Genomic DNA, 26,792 nt, shown 5'->3' with positions numbered 1-26,792 from the left:
TGCTAATTTGTTGTCGCTTAAATATTTCCTTGTAATGTGTTGTGACACATCGCTTGTATAAATGGGAAACCAAAAACAGTCCCAGCACAGATTGCTGGGGCTAAACCAAAACATGTGATTGATCCCTACTCTGTACTTTCTTACTCTAGCCACCCCTTTAATCATGTGTTACATACGCTTTAATGCAAAAATAAAAACAGAAAATGTTGGAAATACTTAGGTCAAGCAGCATCTCTGGAGAGAGAGACTAAGTTAACGTCTCAAGTTGATGACCGTTTGTCAGAACTAGAGAAAGTTTTACAGGTACAGAAGCCAAAGACATCAAAGGGAATGGGGAGAAGGTCTGTGTTAGAATGTAGGGCAGGAGAGATTAAATGACAAAAGGGCATGATGATACAAGGCAAAAGGAGATGGGATAAGTAAAGAAATCAAAGGCAGGATTGCCGGAGGTGCGAATGGAAAATGCAGATTCATCATAAGCACCTGATAGCTAGGGAAAAAAGGTACAGAACTTATGATCTAAAATTATTGGTCCCAAACATTCCTTGAAGGTGAAATTGTGATTTACTTGTACTTTCAATATAGTATAATGTATTTGCTGCTCATGGTGCAGGCATCGCTGCATTGGGGAGACCATATGGAGATTGAGTAACCATTTTGTGGAAAGTTTCAGTTGAGTTTGAATGCGTGACCCAATCTTTGGCGGCCGGTCATTTTAAGTCTCTGCCCCACTCCCACTCTGTCTTCTTAGCCCTCGTCCTCCTATGTTGTACCAATGACGTCAAATGTAAGCTTAGGGAATAGCACATCATGTTTTGATGGGGCACTTACAGCTTCCTGGACCCAGCATAAGGCTCAACAATTTGAGATCTTAATCTCTGCCCCATTTAATTCATTTTTTTAATGGCAGCTGTTGATTCTGTTATTTCCATTTATCCTTCCTTTAGAACTCTTTATTGTTTCTTGTCCCATTATAATCTCTTTTTGCCTGCACCATCATCCCATTTATCATTTAATCTCTCCTGCCTTTGTTATTATGTGGTGGGTGATGTGTGCCAGGCGGACCAAGTCCACAAGGGAAACTTGGCCACGTTATCACAATGGTTTTGCAATTTGTATTTATTATGAGAAGATTGGTGCACTGAATTCAGAAGTAATGGATCCACTAACAACGTTGGAGATTTTAAAAACTAAACTAAAATATTTATTAAAAAAAAGATTTCAAGCACATAACATTACAGTTACTTAGTACCATAACAAATCCCAAAATTCCTAATTGACCTGACTCCCAACTACACACCCCCTTTAAGGCAACAGTCCCAAAATAGATTTTAAATTTAGATAGACCATCCAGCAGGTTTACTATATGCACCCATTTTACAGTCGAATTCCAAAGGCTTTTTAACACAACTTTAGTTACTGGACACAGCAGACATCTACAAAAGTGGCTAGAGGCTTTCTCCAAGTCTGTCATATGTGTACCTTTCAGGATTTTACATGACCACACCCCGACATAGTCTTTCTTCCCTCATTATAAATGTTTTCTCTCTCTCTAATCTGTAATTCCATTGTTCTATATGTCCTTGGAAATTTAACAATATAAAAATCTTTCACAGTTAATGTTTCGAGTCCGTATGACTCTTCAACAGAAGAGTTCTGTTGAAGAGTCATATGGACTCGAAACGTTAACTGTGCTCCTCTACGCAGGTGCTGTCAGACTTGCTGAGTTTTTTCAGGTATTTTTATTTTTGTTTTGGATTTCCAGCATCCGCAGTTTTTTGCTTTTGTAAAAATCTTTCACGTTACCAATGTGGTTAGTACCTTTGGGAAAAATAAATACACTGCTTGGCCTTGCTTATCTTGTTAGTTACAAATATCCTATCATTTCTTTGTAATCTAAACAACCCCTTCACTTACCTAAAAATGCAAATTTCCTTTACACCCTAAATGCTGCGCTCATCCATGTTTACTCACTAACATTTCAAATGCCTTTTACCCCTAACTTATTTTGATAATTTCAAGCTCGCAGTCTTTCTGACTCTAATTCAATTAAATCTGTGAGACAGAACCATCTACACTCACACCCATAAACCTACTTTACAATAAGCCGCAATAATATAATGAAAAAATGTTATTTTCATGACATCTAACATGTTGCCTTTTGAACTTAACATGCAATCTAACCCCACCCCAAGCAACTTCCCTGTCTCCGTACTTGTTTGAAATTATATCTAACATTTTCCAGTTCTGACAAATGGACATTGATCTGAAAATAAACTCTGGTTCTCTCTCCACAGATGCTCCCTGACCTCCTGACTGTTTCTAGCATTTTCCATTTCTATTTTGAAAAGTTTTAAGTTAGCAGCTTTGCAGTCTCTTTCACAACCTTCTTAACCGCTGTGGAAACGTACATCTAGTCCTGGTGATATTTTAGTTTCATCACTTTTCTTTTATTGGCTAGTGAATGGTGACAGGTCAATTTTGTCACCCCTTCTATGAATAGGATCAGAAGCAGATGCTGTAGAATGTGAGCTCCGAGTAGTTTGTAGGCGGTAATTAATGTGGTGAAAGTATTGTGAAGACTGAATTTTTATTCTCCTATTAGGGCTTACCTGTGTTTGCTGTGTTTCACTAGAGTAAAATTTGTCGTCTTGAATTTTGATTCATGCCCTGCTTTTTTAATGTATATTTTAAATCCTCATTAATAAAGGTTTGCATTTTGGAGAGCATAACAGTTGAACTTTTTTACCATTTGGTGAAAATTAAGTAGCAGTTATGGATGATCAGTTTTTCAAAATAAAGAATTGTATGTTGGGTTTGGTTTGAGCTTTTCATCCAGGTAAAATGCACAACTGTGACTTGCTCAAACTGGCAAAGTAAATCTAAACAAATGTGGGTCATTGATGCCTGCATGCTGTTTGTTCAAAACTAAATATAGTTTACTGCAGATTAAGATCTCTTTATCCCATTACAAGCTGTTTGCTTGCTGCTTGTGTCCTCAGTGATGCAGAAGTGTACAGAGACTTGTATTTAATCTGATTCTGTTACAAGCATGTTTTCAGTCTTATGTTAAATTTTTTCTTTATTCATTCATGGGATGTGGGCCTGGCTGATTGCCCTTGAGAAGGTGATGGTTTTTGAACTGCTGCAGACCCTGTGGTGCAGGTACAGCCACAGTGCTGTTAAGGAGGGAGTTCCAGGATTTTGACTCAGCAACAGTGAAGGAACGGCAAAATATTTCCAAGTCAGGATGGTGTGTGCCTTGGAGGGGAATTTCTGCTGGTGGTGTTCCCATGCATCTGTTACCCTTGCCCTTCTAGATGATAGCAGTTGTGGGCTTGGAAGGTACTTTCCAAGGAGCTAAAAACAAAAAGCTAAAAGCTACTGCGGATGCTGGAAATCCAAAACAAAAACAGAATTACCTGGAAAAACTCAGCAGGTCTGGCAGCATCGGCGGAGAAGAAATCAGTTAACGTTTCGAGCCTTCATGGCCCTTCGGCAGAACTGAAGCATAGTTAGGAGAAAGGAGAAATATAAACTGGTTTAAGGTGGTGGGGGCGGGGGGGGAAGAGAGAAGTTGAGGGTGTGGTGATTGTGGAGATAAGCAAGCAGTGATAGGAGCAGATAATCAAAAGATGTCACAGACAAAAGGATCAAAGAGGTGTTGAAGGTGGTGATATTTATCTAAGAAAAGTGCTAATTAAGAATGGAAGACAGGATACTCAAAGTACAGCTCTAGTGGGGGTGGGGTGGACAGACTAACAAGGTTTTAGTTTTAGATTTAAAAATAATGGAAATAGGTGGGGAAAGAAGAATCTATATAAATTATTGAAAAAAAAAGGGGGGGGGGGAGAAACGGGGTGGGGATGGGGGGAGGGGGAGTTTAAGATCTAAAGTTGTTGAATTCAATATTCAGCCCGGAAGGCTGTAAAGTGCCTAGTCGGAAGATGAGGTGCTGTTCCTCCAGTTTGCGTTGGGCTTCACTGGAACAATGCAGCAAGCCAAGGACAGACATGTGGGCAAGAGAGCAGGGTGGAGTGTTAAAATGGCAAGCGACAGGGAGGTTTGGGTCTTTCTTGCGGACAGACCGCAGGTGTTCCGCAAAACGGTCGCCCAGTTTGCGTTTGGTCTCTCCAATGTAGAGGAGACCGCATTGGGAGCAACGAATGCAGTAGACTAAGTTAGGGGAAATGCAAGTGAAATGCTGCTTCACTTGAAAGGATTGTTTGGGCCCTTGGACGGTGAGGAGAGAGGAAGTGAAGGGGCAGGTGTTGCATCTTCTGCGTGGGTATGGGGAGGTGCCATAAGTGGGGGTTGAGGAGTAGGGGGTGATGGAGGAGTGGACCAGGGTGTCCCGGAGGGAACGATCCCTACGGAATGCCGTCAGGGGGGGTGAAGGGAAGATGTGTTTGGTGGTGGCATCATGCTGGAGTTGGCAGAAATGGCGGAGGATGATCCTTTGAATGCGGAGGCTGGTGGGGTGATAAGTGAGGACAAGGGGGACCCTATCATGTTTCTGGGAAGGAGGAGAAGGCGTGAGGGAGGATGCGCGGGAGATGGGCCGGACACGGTTGAGGGCCCTGTCAACGACCGTGGATGGAAAACCTCGGTTAAGGAAGAAGGAGGACATGTCAGAGGAGCTGTTTTTGAAGGTAGCGTCATCAGAACAGATGCGACGGAGGCGAAGGAACTGAGAGAATGGGATGGAGTCTTTACAGGAAGTGGGGTGTGAGGAGCTGTAGTCGAGGTAGCTGTGGGAGTCGGTAGGCTTGTAATGGATATTGGTGGACAGTCTATCATCAGAAATTGAGACAGAGAGGTCAAGGAAGGGAAGAGAAGTGTCAGAGATGGACCATGTGAAAATGATGGAGGGGTGGAGATTGGAAGCAAAATTAATAAATTTTTCCAGGTCCCGACGAGAGCATGAAGCAGCACCGAAGTAATCATCGATGTACCGGAGAAAGAGTTGTGGGAGGGGGCCGGAGTAGGACTGGAACAAGGAATGTTCCACATACCCCATAAAGAGACAGGCATAGCTGGGGCCCATGCGGGTACCTATAGCCACACCTTTTATTTGGAGGAAGTGAGAGGAGTTAAAGGAGAAATTGTTCAGTGTGAGAACAAGTTCAGCCAGACGGAGGAGAGTAGTGGTGGATGGGGATTGTTGGGGCCTCTGTTCAAGGAAGAAGCTAAGGGCCCTCAGACCATCCTGGTGGGGGATGGAGGTGTAGAGGGATTGGACATCCATGGTGAAGAGGAAGCGGTTGGGGCCAGGGAACTGGAAATTGTTGATGTGACGTAAGGTGTCAGAGGAATCACGGATGTAGGTGGGAAGGGACTGGACAAGGGGAGAGAGAAGGGAGTCAAGATAACGAGAAATGAGTTCCGTGGGGCAGGAACAGGCTGACACGATCGGTCTGCCAGGACAGTTCTGTTTGTGGATTTTGGGTAGGAGGTAGAAGCGGGCCGTCCGAGGTTGGGCGACTATCAAGTTGGAAGCTGTGGGAGGAAGATCTCCAGAGGAGATGAGGTCAGTGACAGTCCTGGAAACAATGGCTTGATGTTCTGTGGTGGGGTCATGGTCCAGGGAGAGGTAGGAGGAAACGTCTGCGAGTTGACGCTCAGCCTCCGCGAGGTAGAGGTCAGTGTGCCAGACTTTCCAAGGAGCCTTGGTGGTTTCCTGCAATGCATTTTGTAGATTGTACACACTGCTGCCACTGTGCGTTGGCAGTGGAGGGAGTGAATGATTGTGGGTGGGGTGCCATTCAAGCTGGTTGCTTTGTCCTGGACGGTGTCAATCTGCTTGAGTGTTGTTGGAGATGCACTCATCCAGGCAAGTGGAGTGTATTCTATCACACTCCTGACTAGTGCCTTGGAGACGGTGGGCAGGCTTTGGGGAGTCAGGAGACAGAGCCATAGAAACATTACAACACAAAAAGTGGCCATTCCGCCCATCGTGTCTGTTCCGGCCAAAACTAGCTGCCCATTTTAATCTACCTTCCAGCATCTGGTCTGTAGCCTTGCAGGTTACAGCACTTTAGGTGCAGATCCAGGTGCATTTTAAATGAGTTCAGGCATTCTGCCTCTAACACCAAGCCAGGCAGTGAATTCCAAACACCCATCACCCTCTGGATGAAGATGTTTTCTCTTGTGTTCCCTTTAATCCTTCTACTAATCACCTTAAATCTGTGCCCCATGGTGATTGACCTCTCTGCTAGGGGAAACAGGGCACCCCTGCCTACTCCATCTAGGTCCTTCGTAATCTTGTACACTTCAGCCTCCTCAGTTCCAAGGTAAACAACCTCAGCCTATCCAGTCTTTCCTGATAGCTGCAGTTGTCAAGCTCTGGCAGCAATCTTGTAAATCTCCTCTGTACTCCTTCCGGAGCAATTATGTCACAGTATCGCAGTATCTTCACAGTGTGAAGGAGGCCGTTCAGCCCATTGAGTCTTCACTGGCTCTCTGAAAGAGCATTCCGCCTAGTCCCACACCCGGCTTTATCCCCGTAACCTTGCACATCCTCTCTTTTCCGGTAGCAACCCAATTCCCTTTTGAATACCTCAATCGAACCTGCCCTAACCACCCTTTCGGGAAGCTTGTTCCAGACTCCGACCACCCTCTGGGTGAAAAAAAATTCCTCATTACATTTACTCCTTTTGTCAATTATTTCGAATCTGTGCTCTCGAGTTCTTGATGTTTTCTTGAGTAGGAACAGTTTATCACTATTACCCTGTCCATACCCCTCAGGACCTTGAATACCTCTATCAAGTCTCTTCTCGGCCTTTTCTTCCCCAAGGAAAACAGACCCAACCTCTCCAATCCACCTTCATAGCTACATTTCTTCAATCCCGGAAATCGTTCTTATGAATCTCCTCTGTACTCTCTCCAATGCCGGCACGCCCTTCCTCGTGTGGCACCCAGAACAGGACGCAGTACTCCAGATGAGGCCTAACTAGTGTCTTTTACAAGTTCAACATGGCCTTCTAACTCATGTACTCAATGCTCCTATTAATAAGCCTAAGATACTATATGCTATATTAACTGTTCTCTCAACATGCCCTGCCATCTTCAATGACCTATCTACATATACACCGAGTTCCCTCTGTTCCTGCACCTCCTTTAGAGGCTCTCACTTTATTGTATACTGTCTCACCGTAACTTTCCTGCCAAAACGAATCACCCCACACTTCTCTGCATTGAACTTCATCTGCCACTTGTCTGCCCAATCCACCGATGTTTCTAAGTTCATTAGAAGTTCAAGACCATCCTCATCACAGTTGACAGCATTTCCAATCTTCATACCACCTTCAAATTTTGAAATCATACCCTGCACACCACAGTCTTGGTCATTAATATATATAAGGAAGAGCAAGGGTCCTAGAACTGTACACAAAATTCCAGCTGTGACCTAACCAGTGTTTTATACAGTTCCATCAATACATCTCTGCTTTTGTATTCCATACCTCGTCCAATAAAGGAAAGCATTCAATATGCTTCCTTTACCACCTTATCCACCAGTCCTGCCATCTTCAGGGATCTGTGGACCTGCACTCCAAGGTCTCACTTCCTCTACCCCTCCCAATATCCTCCCATTTATTGTGTATTCCCTAGCTTTGTTTGTCCTCCCTAATTACCTTACACTTCCCTGGATTGAATTCCACCTGCCACTTGTCCGCTCACTCTGAAACCATTTATATTGTTTTGGAGACGGCTTCTAACCTTTTCACTATCAACTACATGGCCAATTTTTGTGTCATCTGCAAATTTCCCAATCGCGCTACCCACATTTAAGTCCGAAACAATATATACAACATACAGCAAGGGACCCACCACTGGGCTCTGTGGAACGCCACTGGAAACAGCTTTCCATTCACAAAAGCACCCATCAACTATTGCCGTTTGTTTCCTGTCGCTGAGCCAATTTTGAATCCAACCCGCCGCATTCCCCTGTATCCCATGGGTTTTTACTTTTCTGACCAGTCTGCCGTGTGGGACCTTGTCAAATGCCTTACTAAAATCCGCGTACATAACATCCACTGCACTACCCGCATCAATCCTCCTAGTTACTTCCTCAAAAAGATATGATTAAATTTGTAAGACACGACATTCCTCTAACGCAACCAAACTGACTATCCCTGATTATTTGGTCTGTTTAAATAATGGTATAAAATTCACAGACCACCAATCCTCTGGTACCTTGCCCGCATCTAGTGAGGATTGGAAAATGATTGTCAGAGCATCCGCTATTTCCTCCCTGACTTCCTTCAACAGTCTGGGATACAATCCATCCTGCCCTGGTAACTTACCCTCCTTCAAGAATGCCAGTCCCTCCAGTACTTCCTCTCTCACTATACTTATTGTATCTAATATTTCACATTCCTCTTCTTGAACTAGAATATCTGCTTCATCCCTTTCCATTGTCAAGACAGAGACAAAGTACTCATTGAGAACCCTGCCTACATCTTCAACATCCGAGCACAGGTTACCATGTGCATCTCTGATTGGCCCTGACCTTACCTTAGTTATTCTTCTGCTCTTAATGTACTGGTAAATCACCTTTGGGTTTTCTTTGATTTTACCTGCCAATATTTTTTCATATCCTTTCTTTGCTTTCCTAATTACCTCCTTTACCTCACCCCTGTACTTTCTATATTCCTCTAGGTTTTCTACAGTATTAAGTTGTTTGTGACTGTCATAAGCTTTTTTTTTTGCTTTACCTTACCTTGTATACTTCTAGATAACCAGGGGGCTCTAGATTTGGCATTACCGCCCTTTTCCTTTGTGGGGACACTGTGCCTGCAGAGATGAGTGACTCGCTGCAGGATTCCTAGCCTCTGACCTGGATCTTGTAGCCACAGTATTTATATGACTAATCCAGTTCAGTTTCTGATCATTGGTAACCCCCAGGATGTTGGTAGTGAGGGATTCAGCAATGGTAATACTATTGAATGTCCAAGAGCGATAGTTAGATTCTCTCTTGTTGGAAATGGTCATTGCCTGGCACTTGTGTGGCGTGAATGTTACATGCCATTATCAGCCCAAGCCTGGATATTGTCCAGGTCTTACTGCATTTGGTCATGGACTGCTTCAGTATCTGCGGAGCTGCAAATGGTGCTCAACATTGTCCAATCATCAGCGAACATCCCCAAATTCTGACCTTATGATGGGAGGAAGGTCATTGCTGAAGCAGATGAAGATGGTTGGGCCGAGGAACCCAGGCTGAGGAGCTCCTGCAGTGATGTCCTGGAACTGAAATGATTGATCTCCAACAACCACAACCATCTTCCTTTGTCCTAGGCATGACTCCAACCAGCGGAGAATTTTCCCCCTGATTTCCATTAACTCCAGTTTTGATAGGGCTCCTTGATGCCACTGTCTGTCAAATGCTGCCTGGATGTCAAGGGCAGTCACTCTGACCTCACCTCTGGAGTTCAGGCCTTTAGTTCATGTTTGAACCAAGGTTATAATGAGGTCAGAAGCTGAGTGATCCTGGCAGAACCCAAACTGAGCAGCTGTGCGCGGGTTATTTCTAAACAAGTGCCGCTTGATAGCACTGTTGATTATTCTTTCCATCACTTCACTGATGATCGAGAGTAGACTGACGAGGTGGTAATTGGCTGGGTTAGATTTGTCCTGCTTGTGTACAGGAAACAGCTGGGCAATTTTCCACATTGCCGAGTAAAAGCCAGTGATGTAGCTGTAATGGAACAACTTTGCTAGGGACATGGCAAGTTCTGGAGCACAAGTCTTCAGAACTATTGCCAGAATATTGTCAGGGCCTGCAATTTGCAATGTCCAGTGCCTTCAGCCATTCCTTGATGTCGTGTGGCGAATCGAATTGGCTGAAGATTGGCATTTGTGATGCTGGGGATCTCTGAAGGAGGCTGCAATTTTAAATGATTCAGGACGTCAGCAACATCTGATAGACTCTGAAATAATATCACCACTACAGTGGGCATCTGAGGGGAAAGAAGTACACTAAGCAGTAACATCTTGTTTTATTCATAAACCTATTCTGTGCAGCGAAGGAAGCTCATACTGCTGAATTTAGTTCAGCATATTAGCTAAAGCTGATGAAATGCTGATGCTTGAACAGATTGTTCAGTGTTATTTCTCATTCATTCTTGTTCACCAGCATAAATTGTATTCCTATATAAAAGCAATATTTGCATTTATGTAGTGCACTTCATAATCTCTGGATACCCCAGAAAAGTTTTACAACCAGTGAAGTACTTTTCAAGCGTTGTTAGTTATAATGTAGGAAATGTGACAATATGTGCACAGCAAGCTCTCACGAACAGCAATCATATCAGACATTGTTTTTAGAAGTTTTGATCAGAGGCAAAGATTGGCCAGGGTGCCAGGGGTAACTGAAATAAATGCTGGAAGTACTCAGTAGGTCAGGCAACATGTGTGGAAAGGGAGCAGAGTTAATGTTTCAGGTCGACAATCTTTCATCAGAACTAGGAACAAGTTAGAGGTATAATAGATTTTGAGCAAGGGGTGGATGGGACAAGGGTGATAGGGTGGAAGACAGAAGAGATTGAATGACAGAACGGTTAGTCTTATAGGGCCAAAGGGAATGAAGATTGGGAAGAAAAGAAATAAAGAAATGAAAGATGTGCCTAGAGCTGATGACTGAAAGCATAAAAAAAGAGAGGAAAAAAGAGAGAAACTGCAACATGCAAATAAAGGGAAACAAAATGGGACTACGATCTGAAATTGCTGAACTTGTGTTGGGTCTGGAAGGCAGTAAAGTGCCTAATCGAAAGATGAGATGCTCTTTCTCAAGCTTGCGTTGAGCTACACCAGGGATGGCTTCCCTATTTCAAAGTAGTGCCAGTGGGGTCTTTTATGCTACCTGAGACCTCTGTTTAATATCTCATTCAAAAATTGGCACTTCTAACAGTGAGGCAGTCCTTGAGTATTGTACTGGAGTGTCAGCCTAGCTTTTTTGTGTTGAAGTCTCTGGAGTGGGACATGAACCCAGTACCTCTGACTCGGGTGAGAGTGCTCTGACTGAACCACTGCTCACACTTTGTAGTGATTTTAACATCATAAACACAGAAGATAAAAAGCTGATAATGAGCATTGATAATAGAATTAGGGAAGGTGACCAACGTAAATAATCACACAGTCCATCACTGCATATCTTTCTCCTTCCACTGCTGACCTCTGTTGTCTCCTTGGGCACTATATGAATGATAAATCCAGATGTTCAGCACCATTCGTGACTCCTCAGACACAAGCAGGCCATGTCCAAATGCAGCAAGACCTGGAAAATATCCAGGCTTGGGCTGACAAGTGGCAAGTAACATTCGTGCCACACAAGTGCCAGGCAATGACCATCTCCAACAAGAGAGAATCTAACCATCACCCCTTGATGTTCAATGCCATTACCATCCCTGAATCCCCCACTGTCAACATCCTGGGGGTTACCATTGACCAGAAACTGAACTGGCCTAGCCATATAAATACTGTGGCTACAAGAGCAGGTCAGAGTTTAGAAATTGTGCGAAGAGTAACCCACCTCATGACTCCCCAAAGCCTGTCCACCATCTAGAAGGCCCAAGTCAGAAGTGTGATGGAATATTCCCCACTTGCCTGGATGAGTGCAGCTCCCACAACACTCAAGAAGCTTGACACTGTCGAGGGCAAAGCAGCCCGCTTGATTGGCACCACATCCACAAACATTCACTCCCTCCAACACCGGTGCACAGTAGCAGCAGTGTGTACCATCTACAAGATGCATTGCAGGAATGCACCAAGGCTCCTTAGACAGCACCTTCCAAACCCATGACTACTACCATCTAGAAGGACAAGGACCGCAGGTAGATGGGAACACCACCATCTGGAAGCTTCCCCGCCAAGTCACTCACCATCCTGACTTGGAAATATATTGCCGTTCCTTCACTGTCACTGGGTCAAAATCCTGGAACTCCCTTCCTAACAGCACTGTGGGTGTATCTACAGCACATGGACTGCAGCGGTTCAAGAAGGCAGCTCACCATCACCTTCTCAAGGACATTTAGGGATGGGCAATAAATGGTGGCCCAGCCAGCAAAGCTCTCATCCCATGAATGAATTTTAAAAAATTATCAATCTTTTTAAAAGAAAGACCAGTTAGATCAACTAAGCCACTGCTAAAAATGACTGGAGCAGTAAATAGAATGAAAGTATAAGCAGGGACAAGCAAAGCATTTGCAGTGAAATCAGTATCTTTATTGCAACAGAAACAAAAATAGCTGGAAAAACTCAGCAGGCACCACCAAACACATCTTCCCTTCACCCCCCCCGGCAGCATTCCACAGGGATCGTTCCCTCCGGGACACCCTGGTCCACTTCTCCATCAGCCCCTACACCTCAACCCCCTCCCACGGCACCTTCCCATGCAACCGCAGAAGGTGCAACACCTGCCCCTTTACTTCCCCCCTCCTCACCGTCCAAGGGCCCAAACAATCCTTTCAAGTGAAGCAGCATTTCACTTGCACTTCCCTCAATTTAGTCTACTGTATTTGCTGCTCCCAATGCGGTCTCCTCTACATTGGAGAGACCAAACGCAGACTGGGTGACCGCTTTGCAGAACATCTTCGGTCTATCCGCAAGCATGACCCAGACCTCCCTGTCGCTTGCCATTTCAACACTCCACCCTGCCCTCATGCCCACATGTCCGTCCTTGGCCTGCTGCAATGTTCCAGTGAAGCTCAATGCAAACTGGAGGAACAGCACCTCATCTTCCGACTAGGCACTTTACAGCCTTCCGGACTTATATTGAGTTCAACAATTTCAGATCATTAACTCTCTCCTCCATCCCCACCCCCTTTCTGATCTCCCTTTTTCCAATAATTTATAATTTTTTTACAAATATATTTTTCTTTTCCCTCCTATTTTAAAATTTATTTCGATCTATTGTTTCATCTCCACCTTTTAGCCCATTTTGATTCGATCCCTTCCCCCCACCCCACCCCCACCAGGGCCATCTGTCACTTGCTCATCCTGCTTTCTACCCTTAATGTCCCCATTAGCACATCCTTTAGATAATATCACCACCGTCAACACCCTTTTGTCCTTTTGTCTATGACATCTTTGGCAGTCTGTTCTTGGCCTCCACCTATCACTGGCCCCCTATTGAGCTCTACCTGCCCCACCCACCCCCCCTCTACCAGCTTATATTTCATCTCATTTCTATATGTCTTAGTTCTGATAAAGGGTCATACGGACTCGAAATGTTAACTGTATCCCTCTCCGTAGAAGCTGTCAGACCTGCTGAGTTTTTCCAGGTATTTTTGTTTTTGTTCTAGATTTCCAGCATCCACAGTACTTTGCTTTTGTCATAAAGATCCACCTGGTTTACTAACGTCCTTTAGGGACTGAAATCTGCTGCCCTTACCTGGCCTGGCCTACATGTGACTCCAGACTCTCAGCAATGTGGTTGACTCTTAACTGCCCTCTGTAATGGCATAGCAAGTCACCCAGTTCAAGGGCAGTTAGGGATGGCAACAAATGCTGGCTTTGCCAGCAATGCCTACATCCCGTGAAAGAAAACAAGCACTCTTCGCAGGCAGGCCCTCTCAACAGCCGCAACTCCACATTCCCTAGCAGGCCTTCCCCACTCCTCTAAGCTCCCCCTCCAACACCACAGTCCTTTCCTCCAACTCTTTCCATCCCGCACCCCACTGTGCACAGGCCTTCTCTACACCCCTGTTCAGCAGCAAACCCACTAACGGATGCATCCCTTAAACTGACTTTGGTCCAAATATGTTAACTTGGTCGAGAGTTAATACACCCCTATCTACCAGTTACCATATATTGCGGCATATAAGTTGACCCAGCATACAGGGCAACTCCATTTTTTCGGCACCAAAAATGATGTTTTTGCGTATACTCGGGCATATTAGTTGACGTCCCTTTTCAGCCATGACATGCTGTAGTTACAGAAGTAGTCAGCCTCAATTTTTCACCTCACAAATGCACGTTTTACTTGTTTACGTGTTTAACTATATGCAAGGGATCAAGCAGGCATTTTGGGCTGCATTGCGCAGGTGCGTGGAAGTTTAAGGCATGTCCACACAGAGTGGACCCCGCATAGCGAATAACCAAGATGGCAGCTATCCACACCCACACCAGCAGTTCACTTTTATACCCAGCGTATAAGTCAACCCCCATTTTGGAGGGATTTTTTGAGGCTTCCAAGGTCGACTCACACGCCAACATATATGGTATATCCCTGACTGTGTAATAGAATAGTATTAGGTATTTCATGTTCCTCATCTTCCGCTGTTTTTGTTGCTGCTGGCACCACTAACTGTTGGCAGTTACACTTGCACCCTGTGTTCTAGTCCTCTGCACTCCTCTCATAGCTCTGCATACATTCCACCTTTCCAATGCTATTCCTCTCACTATCCCAATTCCATACCTTCCATCTCTCTGATGCCATCCCCATCCCACCCTCTTTCTGGCCAGGGTTAGCATAAACTGAAGCTCACAATGGCGATAAAGTTCCATCCAAATATTTGTCATGGGTTTACAACATAGTCTGACAATGAGCATGGAAAAGTTTATTCACTTGAATAGTGAAAGTCAGTCATCCAATTTTGGATTTTATCCTTCCAAATGTGTTAAGTCTGGAGAAACTGGTGAAGGATGGTGAAGGTCCTGGAGTGATTCTGTGATATGGGTGGTTACAGGTGTCTCACTGGTTATTAAAGTAATGGGAATAATGTTAAGTGGTGCAACACTTGAACATGACATTGAAGCATTTTGGATTCCAGCACTATAAGCAAGATTGCATTGATTTCACTAAGTTAAATTTGTCCATAGATAATATATGAACATAGGAGCATGTGAATTAGAAGCAGCAGTAGACCAATCAGCCCTTCGAGCCTGCTCTGCCATTCAGTAAGATTAAGGCTGATTGATTGTGGCCTCAACTCCACATTCCTGCCTACCCCCTGTAACCTTTGATTCCCTTGTTAGTCAAGAATCTATCTATCTCTGCCTTAAAAATATTCATTGATCCTGCCTCCACTGCTCTTTGGGGAACAGAGTCCCAACCACTCATGAGCCTGTGAGAGAAAATGTTTCTCCTCATCTGTCTTAAATGGGAGACTCCTTATTTTTAAACTGTCCACTAGTTCTAGTTTCTCCCACAAGAGGAAACATCCTTTCAGCATCCACCCTGTCAAATTCCCTCAGGATACTCTTTCGAGTTATCAACAGTCACAGATTGCAACTCTTTTGAGTACAATCACAGTTCTTGGTTTCCAGGAGTGGGACATGAACCCACAACCCTCAGGATCTTGTATGGTTCCCACATTGTCTTCCATTCCCTGGTACCAATTATATCCCTGTTTGTGCAATGGAACAGTGTTAAGTATCTCATTTCACACCTTTATCTTCCGCTGTTTTCGTTACCTCCACCAAACATTTGACTCATTGACTGATAGACGTTTGCAGCACAGAAGGAGGGCATTTGGGCCATCTTGTCTGCGCCGATCAACAAAGATCTGACTACACTAATCCCATTTTCCAGCGCTTGACCTATAGTCATTTGCATGTTTGCTGAGCGCGCATCACACGCTCCAGTTCTTTGTGTACCCCACGTGCTTCTGTGTGCACTAGGCTCTGCCTATCAAATCAACCCACCGACCAATCAAACAGCCTGACAGACAAACACCGAGTTGTTAAATGATCGTTTTTAATGAGGGTAGTTGATGAAATTCTAAATGTTTCTTTGTGTGGGGTAAATTAGAGGGAGAATGATGTTGATGATAACGGTTGCCATTTAAGTCCATTAGTTTTAGCCATTGGTAATTTATTTGCAACTCATTGGTCACAGTTAATGTGTACCTTATTGTACCATTTTCATACTCTAATGTTAACGCAGCTCTAAATGGCCAGCCTACCTTCCATTGTTTGCAGATAAAAAAAATTTAATGAAAGTTAAGGCATTGCCATAAGACTTGCACATATATAAAACACCTATCATGCGTCTGAAATGCCCCAGCACATGATAAAGTATGATTTATTTTTAAGTTTGGTGTCTGTTAAGCCAATTTCTGCACAGCAATATGGTTACTAACCAGTTAAACTGTATTTTGCCAGTGATGGTTGAGGGATTAATGTTGTCCAGGACATGAAAAGGTCTTCCTGCTCTTAGATTGTTAACAGCCATTGGAATAGACACAAACCTTCAGCTTAATGTGTGATCAGCAGAAAGGCATCTCTAGCAATACAGCACACATTGTCCCCTCTGCCCTGCATTGGAAGGTTCATGTGTAGATTGTGCTCAAGTCCTGGAGTGTCTGAGGTGAGAGTACTGCCACCTCACCCAAACTGACTAATTCAAAGCCAAGTTGAGGAAGTTGTCATCTTCTACAGCGTCAAACCATGAATAACATGGGTATTATGGATTTGCAGTTGGCAGTAAAGTTAAGGTCCTGCTGGTTGTAAATCATTACCTGAGAGGTACCTGCAGCCGGAGTTAAGGTTATATTCCCTGTAGCCTGCTTTCAATGGAAATTTGAAACATTCTAGTGAAATGACATTTCGTTTGGAGACGAGCCCAACTTTGATGGCTAAAGTAGGGGCACTGATACAGTGTTAGCATTTTTAAAATGCTGCTTCATATTCTACATTCACCACTTGTAATTTTTAAGTTGTAGAGTTGAAGAAGTTTCATTCACAAATACTTGTTGTGCATTTTGAAAATGAGATTTGACTATTTTGAAGTCATTAAAGCAAACATTCATTTCCAAGTGACTGCAAAATGTGACCCTTTTGTCCCAGTTAATACTAGATAGTTCTGTTTTATCCACTAGCTCCATTTTTGAAGTAAACAAACTGATATCTGGTGCACTTAGCTGGCGGAAATGCAATTTAACTTGTTGGGGAGGAAATAATTGAAGGAGATTTTCTGCTCTGTTGAAACTGTGTGGTAGGAAACAAAACAGAATTTTAATGGTGTTGAAACAGGGTTATGTGCATTTGGAACCAATTTGCACTGCTATTAACAAAAAAGAAATTTCCATTCTCAGATGTTATTTAGTATTCTGAGAAGCTTTTGAGATACGATTCTCAGAAGAATTCATTGCTTTTCAACCCAGACATCAGAGAAAATAAAATCGACTCTTGTGCACTGTCCGTTTCTGAATGCATTTTTGCAGGACCTTTATTTAGTACAGTTGCTATTTTTACACACAATCTGTTGCTGGGCTGTACTGTTATGCAGAATGTAAAAAACAGAGATAGGTGCCTTAACATATATGTCACTGACACGTGTCCTTTAGCCTGGTGATGCATGATTAGGCTCAGGTTTTTGAATATCTGCAGTTCCATTGGTGTCTGAATGCTGCTATGTCTATATTGTGGATCATAGCTGACTGATGGAGATCTGCTGTAATACATAGAAAATGATTTCTTTTCTCGTCATATGTCAGATGACTTGGCAATGGCCCTTGGAAAATGGAGGTTGGCGTTTTTTTTCCCTTATGTTGTGATTGCACATTATTGGAGCCTGAAATTTATGCATTTTGTTTCTGCTTATGGAGTTAGCGATGTTGGAGTTAACATTCTATAAGGTAATAGCAGCGCTTGGATAGCTCCTTCAAATGCCTTTGCTCATGATTAAGGGAATTGGCAGTGTAGATGTTGGCCAGCTCTTTAACAGATATTGATGTTTTGGTCTTCCCTCTAAACCTGACTTGGAGCTGAAGAAATATTCACATGGGTTGTGTGGATGTGTTCACAAATCAAATAAAAAGAAAATTTCTAGTATCCTTTTACAATCTTAGATGTATCTATACCTTTGAGGAATAAAAGAAATTATCATCTTGGTGACAAAATATTTTATTGGTATTGATGCATAAAATAATTTTTTTGCTTTCTTTATGCCTGAAATTCCCAATTCTTAATAACTTAGCAACTATCAATAACTCACCACCTGCTCGCTGCTTCCCACCGCCAGCTCTCCTACCTGACTGACCCTCCCGCTTGCCACTTGCTTTCTGCTCACCACCGCTCCTTCCTTCCTCCTTGTCGCTTCCCTCCCACTTGATACCTCTCCTGCCTCGTCTCTTCCCCCCCTGAAGCCCCCACTCACTGACCCTTTCACTTGCTGCGGTGAGTCAGGACAGGCGGCAAGCAAGAGGGATCGGGAGGAAATGGTGAGCGGGAGGGTTGTGATGATGGCGAAGTGGGAGAGATGGTGAGCAGGAGGATTCTGATGGGGAGTGGCAAACAGGAACGAAGCGATAAAGTGGGAGAAATGGCGGGTGAGGGGGTTGGCAAGTTGGGAGAGTCCCCCCCTGAATCCTTCGGCTTGTTGCCTCTCCCAAGCACAACTTATTCTGTACATGTTCCGGGTCCACACTACATCCCTTCCAGCCAATGTGAGCAGCCACATCTCTGTTGGGTTAACATAAATCTAACCCAGACCCACAGAACTCAGGGTCCCTCAATAACTGCTCACTCAAATTCCTCAAGTTTTCAAATGATGGCTCCTTTGCCTTCCAGAGCTCGCTCTCTTTTCTTGCATTCTTACTGAGCAGGCTGCCAGCCAGTCAGCTATTGCCACGTGGTCTGGCTGGCTACATTGAGCGGGATCGGGAACCAGTGGAGATCTGGCCATGCCTGGTGTCATAGCTTCACGAAGCATTGATTGGCTGAACAGCAGAACATTCTCCACACACCATATGAGCAGCGCTAATAATCAAGACCGCAGCACTTGATGGAGTGGTATGTGACCACGCAGGTGCACGGCTTAAAGGGAATTTAGAACATCTGTCTTAGAACTATCAACATTTATAGTATTCATGAAGCCCATTTAATCCATTGCAACCTGAAGCTCTTTGGAGCAATTTAACCTCACTGCCCTGTTGTCCTTCTGCACCCCTTATTTGTGTGGTCTTCCCTTAAAAATGTAGTAGTCTGTCTGTAAGGAATCTCCTCTGAAAACACACACCTCATTATTTAAGAGACAAATTTGAGATACTGATTAGTCATGATCTAATTGATTGACAAGTGGGCTCAAGGGGCTGAATGGTCTATTACTCGTTACATTCATAATTTTTACATGATGTCTTTTTATTCATTTCTCCAATCAAAATATCAGAACATTCCATGATTTTAGAAACCCCTGTTAAACTCGTTGGCCTTAGCTGCTTAAGTGGAAATATCCTGAGTATCTGCACTATTGATAATTGTTTCTCGCATGTGTCATCCAAGTGAATCTGCAATGTATGCTTTCTATAGCTTTCATGTCTTTCCTGTAATGTGGCATTCAGCACTACACATTAAAGTCATTCTTTGTCCTCTCTGCTTTTTGCTAAATCCCTTACTTGTGTGTTGCCAGCAAATTTTGATTCTCATGCTTTGGGCGATCATTGAAAGCAAAAACTGCCCTTTTGCACCTCGCTGTCCTGCATCAGCCACTTTGCTTGGAGACATATATCGAACTTTCAGAACCCCTTTTGCAGTTTCATCTACGATCAGATAACTTGGCTGAAAGCCATTATGAGAGAGGTAATACCTGTTATTTTCTTACTCTGTGTGGTGCAGCACCTTCTCAAACTGTTGAATGGTCATTGTGTCCATTGTGGAGCTTGAGTCTTCTAGAAAGAACACTCAGATGTTGAGATGTTTCAGGGTGGTTAATAATGAAGAAGTTTACAGTTTCAATATTAGTGTGTTGCCTTTTATTTTTCAGGTATAGTTTAATTGATTATTTTTTCCTTTGCTTTCAAACAGCATCAACTCCTGCCCAAACAACTGTTCAGGCCATGGAGAATGCCAGGAAGATACTGACAACAGCACTGTGTATTGTGTGTGCAGTGAATACTGGAAAGGAGAATCATGCAATGTCCCTTACTGCAGGGACAATTGTGGGTATCCAGATCGTGGGATGTGTGACCTGAATGATACCAAAGCATGTCTGTGCAGTGATAACTGGCAAGGTGAGTCTCTTTGTGGATGCTTCTAAAAGAAAGGAAGCAAGTTTACCTGATCTGTTCTGTTTCCCCACTTGCTCTCCACCCCCTCCCAAATAAATTTTCTCCCCGTACTACTGAAGCTGCTGGGATAAGGTTCTATTGTGTCACCAGTTAGCAACTGCAACTTGGAACCAAAGATTAGTACAGCTCCGAAGGGCCCACTCTTCCTAAGAGCCCAATTAGACCCACTCCCAGATCTTTCTCCAAATCCTGCAAAAATCTCTCCTTTATGTATTACCCAATTCCTTTCTAAGGCTAGTATTGAATCTATATCCACCACTTTATCAGGTGCACTCTAAATCCTAATTCCTCATTCCTCATTGCCTACAAAAGTTTTCCCTCATGTTCTTTTATCTTAAATCTGTGCTCCTGATGATTGGCTTTTCAGCTATTGGAAACATTTCTCTTTAAAATCAGGCTTAGAGTAAATAAACACCTCCGGTTCGATCTCAAGGACACTTAGAAAATATCAAAGGGACTAGACAAAGTCGACGTGGATTTATGAGAGGGAAATCAAGTTTGACAAACCTACTGGAGTTTTTTGAGGACATAACTAGCGAATAGATGAGGGAGAATCAGTGAATGTGGCGTATTTGGATTTTTAGAAAGCTTTTGATAAAGTCTGACATATGAGTTTAGTGTGTAAAATTAAAGAACATGGGATTGGGAGTAATATATTGGCATGGTTTGAGAATTGATTAGCAGACAAGAAAAAGTGGGTCTTTTTCAGAGTGGCAGGTGGTGACTAGTGGGGTACTGCAGGGATCAGTGCTTGGGCCCTAGCTATTCACAATATATATCAGTGATTGTGATGAGGGAACCAAATGTAATATTTTCAAGTTTGTTGATGGTACAAAACTTGGTGGGCATGTGAGCGACGAACAGGGTGTTAAGAGGCTTCAAGGTGATTTAGACAGGCTGAGTAAGTGGGCAAATACATGGCAGATGCAGTATCGTGGATAAGTGTGAAGTTATCCACTTTGGTAGGAAAACCAGAATAACAGAGTATTATTTAAATGGTAATAGATTGGGAAATGTTGATGTACAAAGGGACCTGGGTATCCTTGTACACCAATCACTGAAAGCAAGCATGCAGGTGCAGCAAGCAGTTAAGAAGGCAAATGGTATGTTGGCCTTCATTGTGAGAGGAATTGCATCCTCAGACCTATCATCATCATCTTCATCACCTGAAGACAAAGAAACTGGGAGGGACAGACACAATCTACCTCTCATCAGTATATATACTGCATCGTAGTCAACGTGCAAAACAGTTGCTCACTGTAAAGGAGTCACCCAGTACGCAGCCAGCAAGCAATTAAGAAAGCAAATGGCGTGTTGGCCTCATTGTGAGAGGACTTGAGTACAGGAGCAAGTATGTCTTACTGCATCTGTACAGGGCCTTGGTGAGACCACACATGGTGTATTGTGTGCAGTTTTGGTCTCCTTTACTGAGAAAGGATACACTTGCCATAGAGGGAGTGCAGCAAAGGTTCACCAGACTGTTCCTGGGATGGCAGGATTGTCGTATGAGGAGAAATTGGGCCAACTAGACCTGTATTCACTGGAGTTTAGAAGAATAAGAAGGGATCTCATTGAAACATATAAAATCCTGACAAGGCTGGACTGACTGCATACAGGGATGATGTTTCCTCTGGCTGGGGGTTGTCTAGAACAAGGGGTCACAGTCTCAGGATACGGGGTAGGCCATTTAGGACTGAGATGAGAAGAAACCTCTTCACTCAAGGTGGTGAACCTGTGGAATTTTCTACCACTGAAGGCTGTGGAGGCCAAGTCATTGAATATATTTAAGAAGGAAATAGATTTCTAGACTCTAAAGGCATCAAGGGGTATGGGGAGTGCGCGGGAGTACAGCATTGAGATAGATAATCAGCCTTTATCATATTGAATGGTGGAGCAGGCTCGAAGGGCGGAATGACCTACTCCTATTTTTCTGTGTTTCTGGAGTATTGTGTCCAATTCTGCGCACCACTGTTATACTCCGGATAACCAGTTGGTGAAGGCAGAAACCTGAGCCAGTCTTTACTTGGAATAGATTTATTCACAGAGTGAAACACTACAGGTATATAATCTCCTGACTCCACTCTACTAAGTAGTATGTCATAAATGATCAGCTGTCCTTTTTTTTACTAACAGGCAGCTTGATATTCATTCTTCGTCACGCGCAACTTAAAATTATCAGAAAGCAAAGCATGATTTTCTTTAAAAAATTAAAAAAGTAAAGTTCAGGATTAAGATAATCAGATTTTAAGTTACAGCCCAAAAGAAACATGAGAGAAGCAGATTTGTTGCTGACATACAGCAGGTTGTGGATGGAGAAGATAAATGTAGTGTGATTATAGCCAAGCCCTGCATATTCAATGCCCAATCTTCAAGCTTGCTCATGTTTGTGTGCCAAAAGCAGGAGACAAACTGAATAATGCTTTCATTCGAGTCTCACCTGTGTCAGTAAGTGTCTCTTTATATATGCTCAAGTAACCATCCAATCACTGCCCACCACCTCTTGTACTTAACCTCAATTAATACAATTATGAACCACATTTTATGAAGGATGCAATGGCACTGGAGAGGGTGTAGAAAAAGTTCCTGAGAATGATTCTGGGGATGAAAGATTTCAGTTATATGGATAAATTGGCAAAGCAGGGACTGTTGTTCTTGGAGAGGTTAATTGGAGGTGGCAGGACAGGTGGATAAGGTGGTCAAGAAAGCATACGGAATGCTTTCCTTTATTGGGCGAGGTATTGAATACAAAAGTGGGGATGTAATGATGGAACTGTATAAAATGCTGGTTAAGCCACAGCTGGAATTTTGTGTGCTGTTCTGGCCACCACATTACAGGAAGGGCATGATTGCTCTGGAGAGACAGCAGAGGAGATTTACAAGAATGTCGCCAGGGCTTGAAAAATTGCAGATATGAGGAGAGATTGGATAGGCCAGGGTGGTTTCCTTAGAACAGAGGAGGTTATTGAGGTATACAAAATTGAGGAGCCTAGATAGGGTAGAGAGGAAAGACTTGTTCCCCCTAGCTGAGGAGTCAATTACCAGGGGGCATTTTTATTCGTTCATGGGATGTGGGCGTTGCTGACTAGGCCAGCATTTATTGCCCATCTCTAATTGCCCTTGTTCAGAGGGCATTCAGGAGTCAACCACATTTTTGTGGTTGGTGTCACCTGTAGGCCAGACCAGGTAAGGATAGCAGACTTCCTTTCCCAAAGGACATTAGTGAACCAGATGGGTTTTTGCGGCAATCGACAATGCTTTCATGGTCATAGTTAGACTTCAAGAACCACATCGAAAAGACAAAGGCAAAAGTGAGCGCACGAAACAACATCCTGAATAAGCTCACTAACACAAAATTGGGAGCAAGCCCGAAAACATTACGAATCAGTGCACTTGCTCTTTGCTATTCCACTGCTGAATACGCCTGCTCTGCATGGGAAAGATCTACTCATGCTAAGAAAATGGATGCCGTTCTGAATGCAAGCTGCCGACTTATCACAGGTTGTTTAAAACCAACAAACACCAACAGCCTATATATCCTGGCGGGTACTGCTCCCCCTTATATAAGAAGAACGGTAGCCAGCAAGAAAGAGCGACTCCGTCAAACATCAGATGAGAGGCACCCTCTACTTGGGTTATATACCTACACCCAACCGCCTAAAGTCAAGGAAGAGCTTCATGAACAGTGTTGTTCCATTACAATCAACCCCATCTGAAGCCCGCATCACCTTGTGGAAAGACCGGCTCGCCAGTCTCGAACAACCCCCAGCAATGGAAATTCTACTGGATGAAAGCCTTCCCCCAGGAGCTAATTGCAACTGGACAACCTGGAAGTGCCTTAACAGATTTAGGACTGGTGTAGGTCGTTCAAAGGTGTCACTAAGCAAATGGGGATATACAACCAGCCCGACAACTTGTGAATGTGGAACTGAGCCACAGACTATGCAACATCTCCTGCAATGCCTATCGCTAGAGGAACCCTGCACTGTTGCAGATCTTGCTGAATTCAACAGCAAGGTGCAAAAATGTGTCCAGTTCTGGCTGGGCCATGTAGAGACTGTCGGTGGACACGATAAAAAGAAGAGATTAGACTATTAATCCCAGATTTTTATCGAATTCAAATTCCACCATCTGTTTGCAATGGGCAAGGTACAGACTGTACCTTGAACTCAACTGAATTCAAAACATAGTGCCCAACATTAGATGTGATTCCACGATGGGACAACATTTGCTAAATAAGGGTTAGGGAGGGAGTTCGAGGATTTTTACCCGGGGGAATGAAGTAGCGGCAATGTTTTTTGAAGTCAGGACAGACTAATAAGTGTTGGTGTTTCCATGCAGTTGCTACCCTTTTCTTTCTAGGCAGCAGAAGTTGCATGTTTGGAAGGTGCTGTTGGAGATCCCTCATTGAATTGCTGCTGCTAACTGTTTCAGATTGAGCACGTTGCTGTCATATTGTGCCAGAGGTGGAGGGAGTGAATATTTACGGTGTCTTTTTCCCTCTTGTTCTACATCACCTTAATCCTCCTTCAGTCACTTCCTTCAGCAAGTTCTTTGACTGAAGCAGACTGCTTTGTCTGGTTAGTTTTGAGCTTTTTAAATGTCATGAGTTGCACTCATTCAGGCAAATGGACAGAATTCTATCAGATTATCCACTCAGCACTTCTGACTGGAGGTAGTTTCAAACACATGAGCCTTGTCTTTTGCTTTTGTGTGCTGGACTTCGACACCATTGGGAATAGTGGATAGGGATGTTTCTGAAGCTGTCTCCTCCTGTTCGTTGTTTAATTGTCTACCACCACTCAGATCTGGATATGGCAGGATTGTAAAGCTTTGATCTGATAGCTGTTTGTAGGATCACTTCGCTGCTTCTGCACTTGTAGGTTCACCAGGTTTGCAGCTCATTTCTAGGCACATGTTTTGCTGGTGCTGCTGGCATGTTTTCCTACACTCCCTTTTTGAACCAAATTTTGTCCCTTGGTTTGATGGTAATGGTGGGGTGAGGGACGTAGTAGGCCATGAGCTTACAGGTTGTACTAGAATGTAACTCTCCTATTGCTGATGGCCCACAGTGCCTCATTTTTCTTCAGTTTTGAGCTGCTGGATCTTTTCTGAATTTATCATATTTAGCACGGTGGTGGACCACACAAAATGATGTATGGTCGTCTCAGTGTGATGGACAGAGCCTGTGCGGGCGGTCACTCAACAACAATAACTTGCACTTTTAACACAATAAAATGCCCTAAGGCAATGTCCTACCAATTCTGTCACGGACAGGTGTATCTACGACTTACTGGATTGCTGAGGACCGAGTTAGGTAATATTTTCCCTTGTGTTACCACCTGCCACAAGCCCAGTCTGTAGCTATGCCGTTTAGGACTCTGCCAGCCCAGTCCGACTGAGCCATTGTTGGTGATGGACAGTCCCCTCACCCAGAGTATATTTTGTTTCTAAGCTCGATGCTTCTTCCAAGTGATGTTCAATGTGGAGAAGCGCGTACTGATTAGCTGAGGGGGAGTGGGTTGGTGGGGGACAGTATGTACTTAGGTATGTTGGTAGGTTCAGAAAGTTTCATTGCCCGCCTTTGACACGATGCCATGCAACATCATGATGCCTGGAGTCAATGTTGAGGACTCTCCAGGTCACTCCCTCCCGTCTGTACATCACTGTCCTGTGAGTTCTGATGGGCCTGTCCTGTCGGTGGGGCAAAATGTACATAGGGATGATGTAGGAGTGCGGGACACTGGCTGCAAGCTGTGATTCTGACTATGACGATGAGAGGCTGTTGCTTGACTAATGTATGGGGCAGCTCTTTAATTTGGCTCAAGTTAGTGAGGAAGACTATGGAGGGTTGACTGGGCTGGACGTGCCTTTTGTCACGTCCAAATCCATTGCTGAGGCCAATGATGGATGATCCATTTATTGGTATTTATATTTATTATACTTTCTCAAAGTGGTTTCGATCCAACTGAGCAGCTTCCTAGGCCATTTTAGTGGCAGTGAAAGGTCAACCACGTTGCTGTGCATCTGGAGCCACTTTTAGGACTGGGTAAGGATGGCAGGTTTCCTTCTATGAAGAATGTTGGTAAACCAGTTTAGGTTTTTACAACTCATGATCACCTGCGCCTAGCTCATTACTGTGAACAATGGCTAATAAATGTTAAATATGAGTGGATAGGCGTAAATTGGAGATCTGTTCCTTCAAATTGCTGAGGACTTATGTGTGGGATAAGTGGTGAAATTTATTGTATTTTTGTCTACAGGCTGTACCAAAGAAATTCTACAATGTGTTATTGCTGATGAAGGTTGAATATTTGCCAAAATGTATTTGTTCCGTTGAATATCAAACATTAATGAGGTGGTTGTTTGCAGTCCATGGTCAGAAAGGTTTTATGACGGTTTGCCTTTGAAATTTGTCTTTAATGGGGTGATCATGCATTCTGCAAATCTGCGTTTATACAGAATACTCTTCTTTTTCAATTATCCTGCAGGTCCTGACTGCTCATTGCCTAGTAATCAGCCCTTTTGGGACAGGAAAGAATATGGGGTACCTATGCTCGCTCGGGCTTCCCACAAGGCAGTCGTCAGTGACGACGTCATGTGGGTTATTGGAGGCTACGTATTTAATTACTCAGAGTACCAGATGGTTGCAGCGTAAGTAGAGCAAATCAACACACTGTTTTGAAGCTAACCTTTTGATCACTCTGTCATCGATTTCATGCTGCGTCTTCCTGCCGGTATATCCACTTTTCTCTGAATTTGCTCTCTTCCCAGTCCTGAAAGGTT

General features: G+C 43.7%; 1 protein-coding gene across 1 annotated transcript in view; it reads left to right on the top strand.

Annotated features, from left to right (window-relative positions):
* atrn (attractin) overlaps window positions 1-26,792 on the top strand; it is a 364,031-nt gene that overhangs the window by 95,906 nt on the left and 241,333 nt on the right. Inside the window, exons 5-6 of the mRNA XM_078554529.1 lie at window positions 19,747-19,952; window positions 26,498-26,660. Of these exons, the coding sequence (XP_078410655.1) occupies window positions 19,747-19,952; window positions 26,498-26,660 (369 nt within the window). The remainder of the gene's footprint in view (window positions 1-19,746; window positions 19,953-26,497; window positions 26,661-26,792) is intronic.

Source organism: Cetorhinus maximus, chromosome 1 (genome assembly GCF_964194155.1).
Source record: "Cetorhinus maximus chromosome 1, sCetMax3.hap1.1, whole genome shotgun sequence".
Lineage (NCBI taxonomy): Eukaryota > Metazoa > Chordata > Chondrichthyes > Lamniformes > Cetorhinidae > Cetorhinus > Cetorhinus maximus.
Note: the sequence above shows the minus strand (reverse complement) of the source record. Positions and strands in the feature narration are given on the sequence as shown.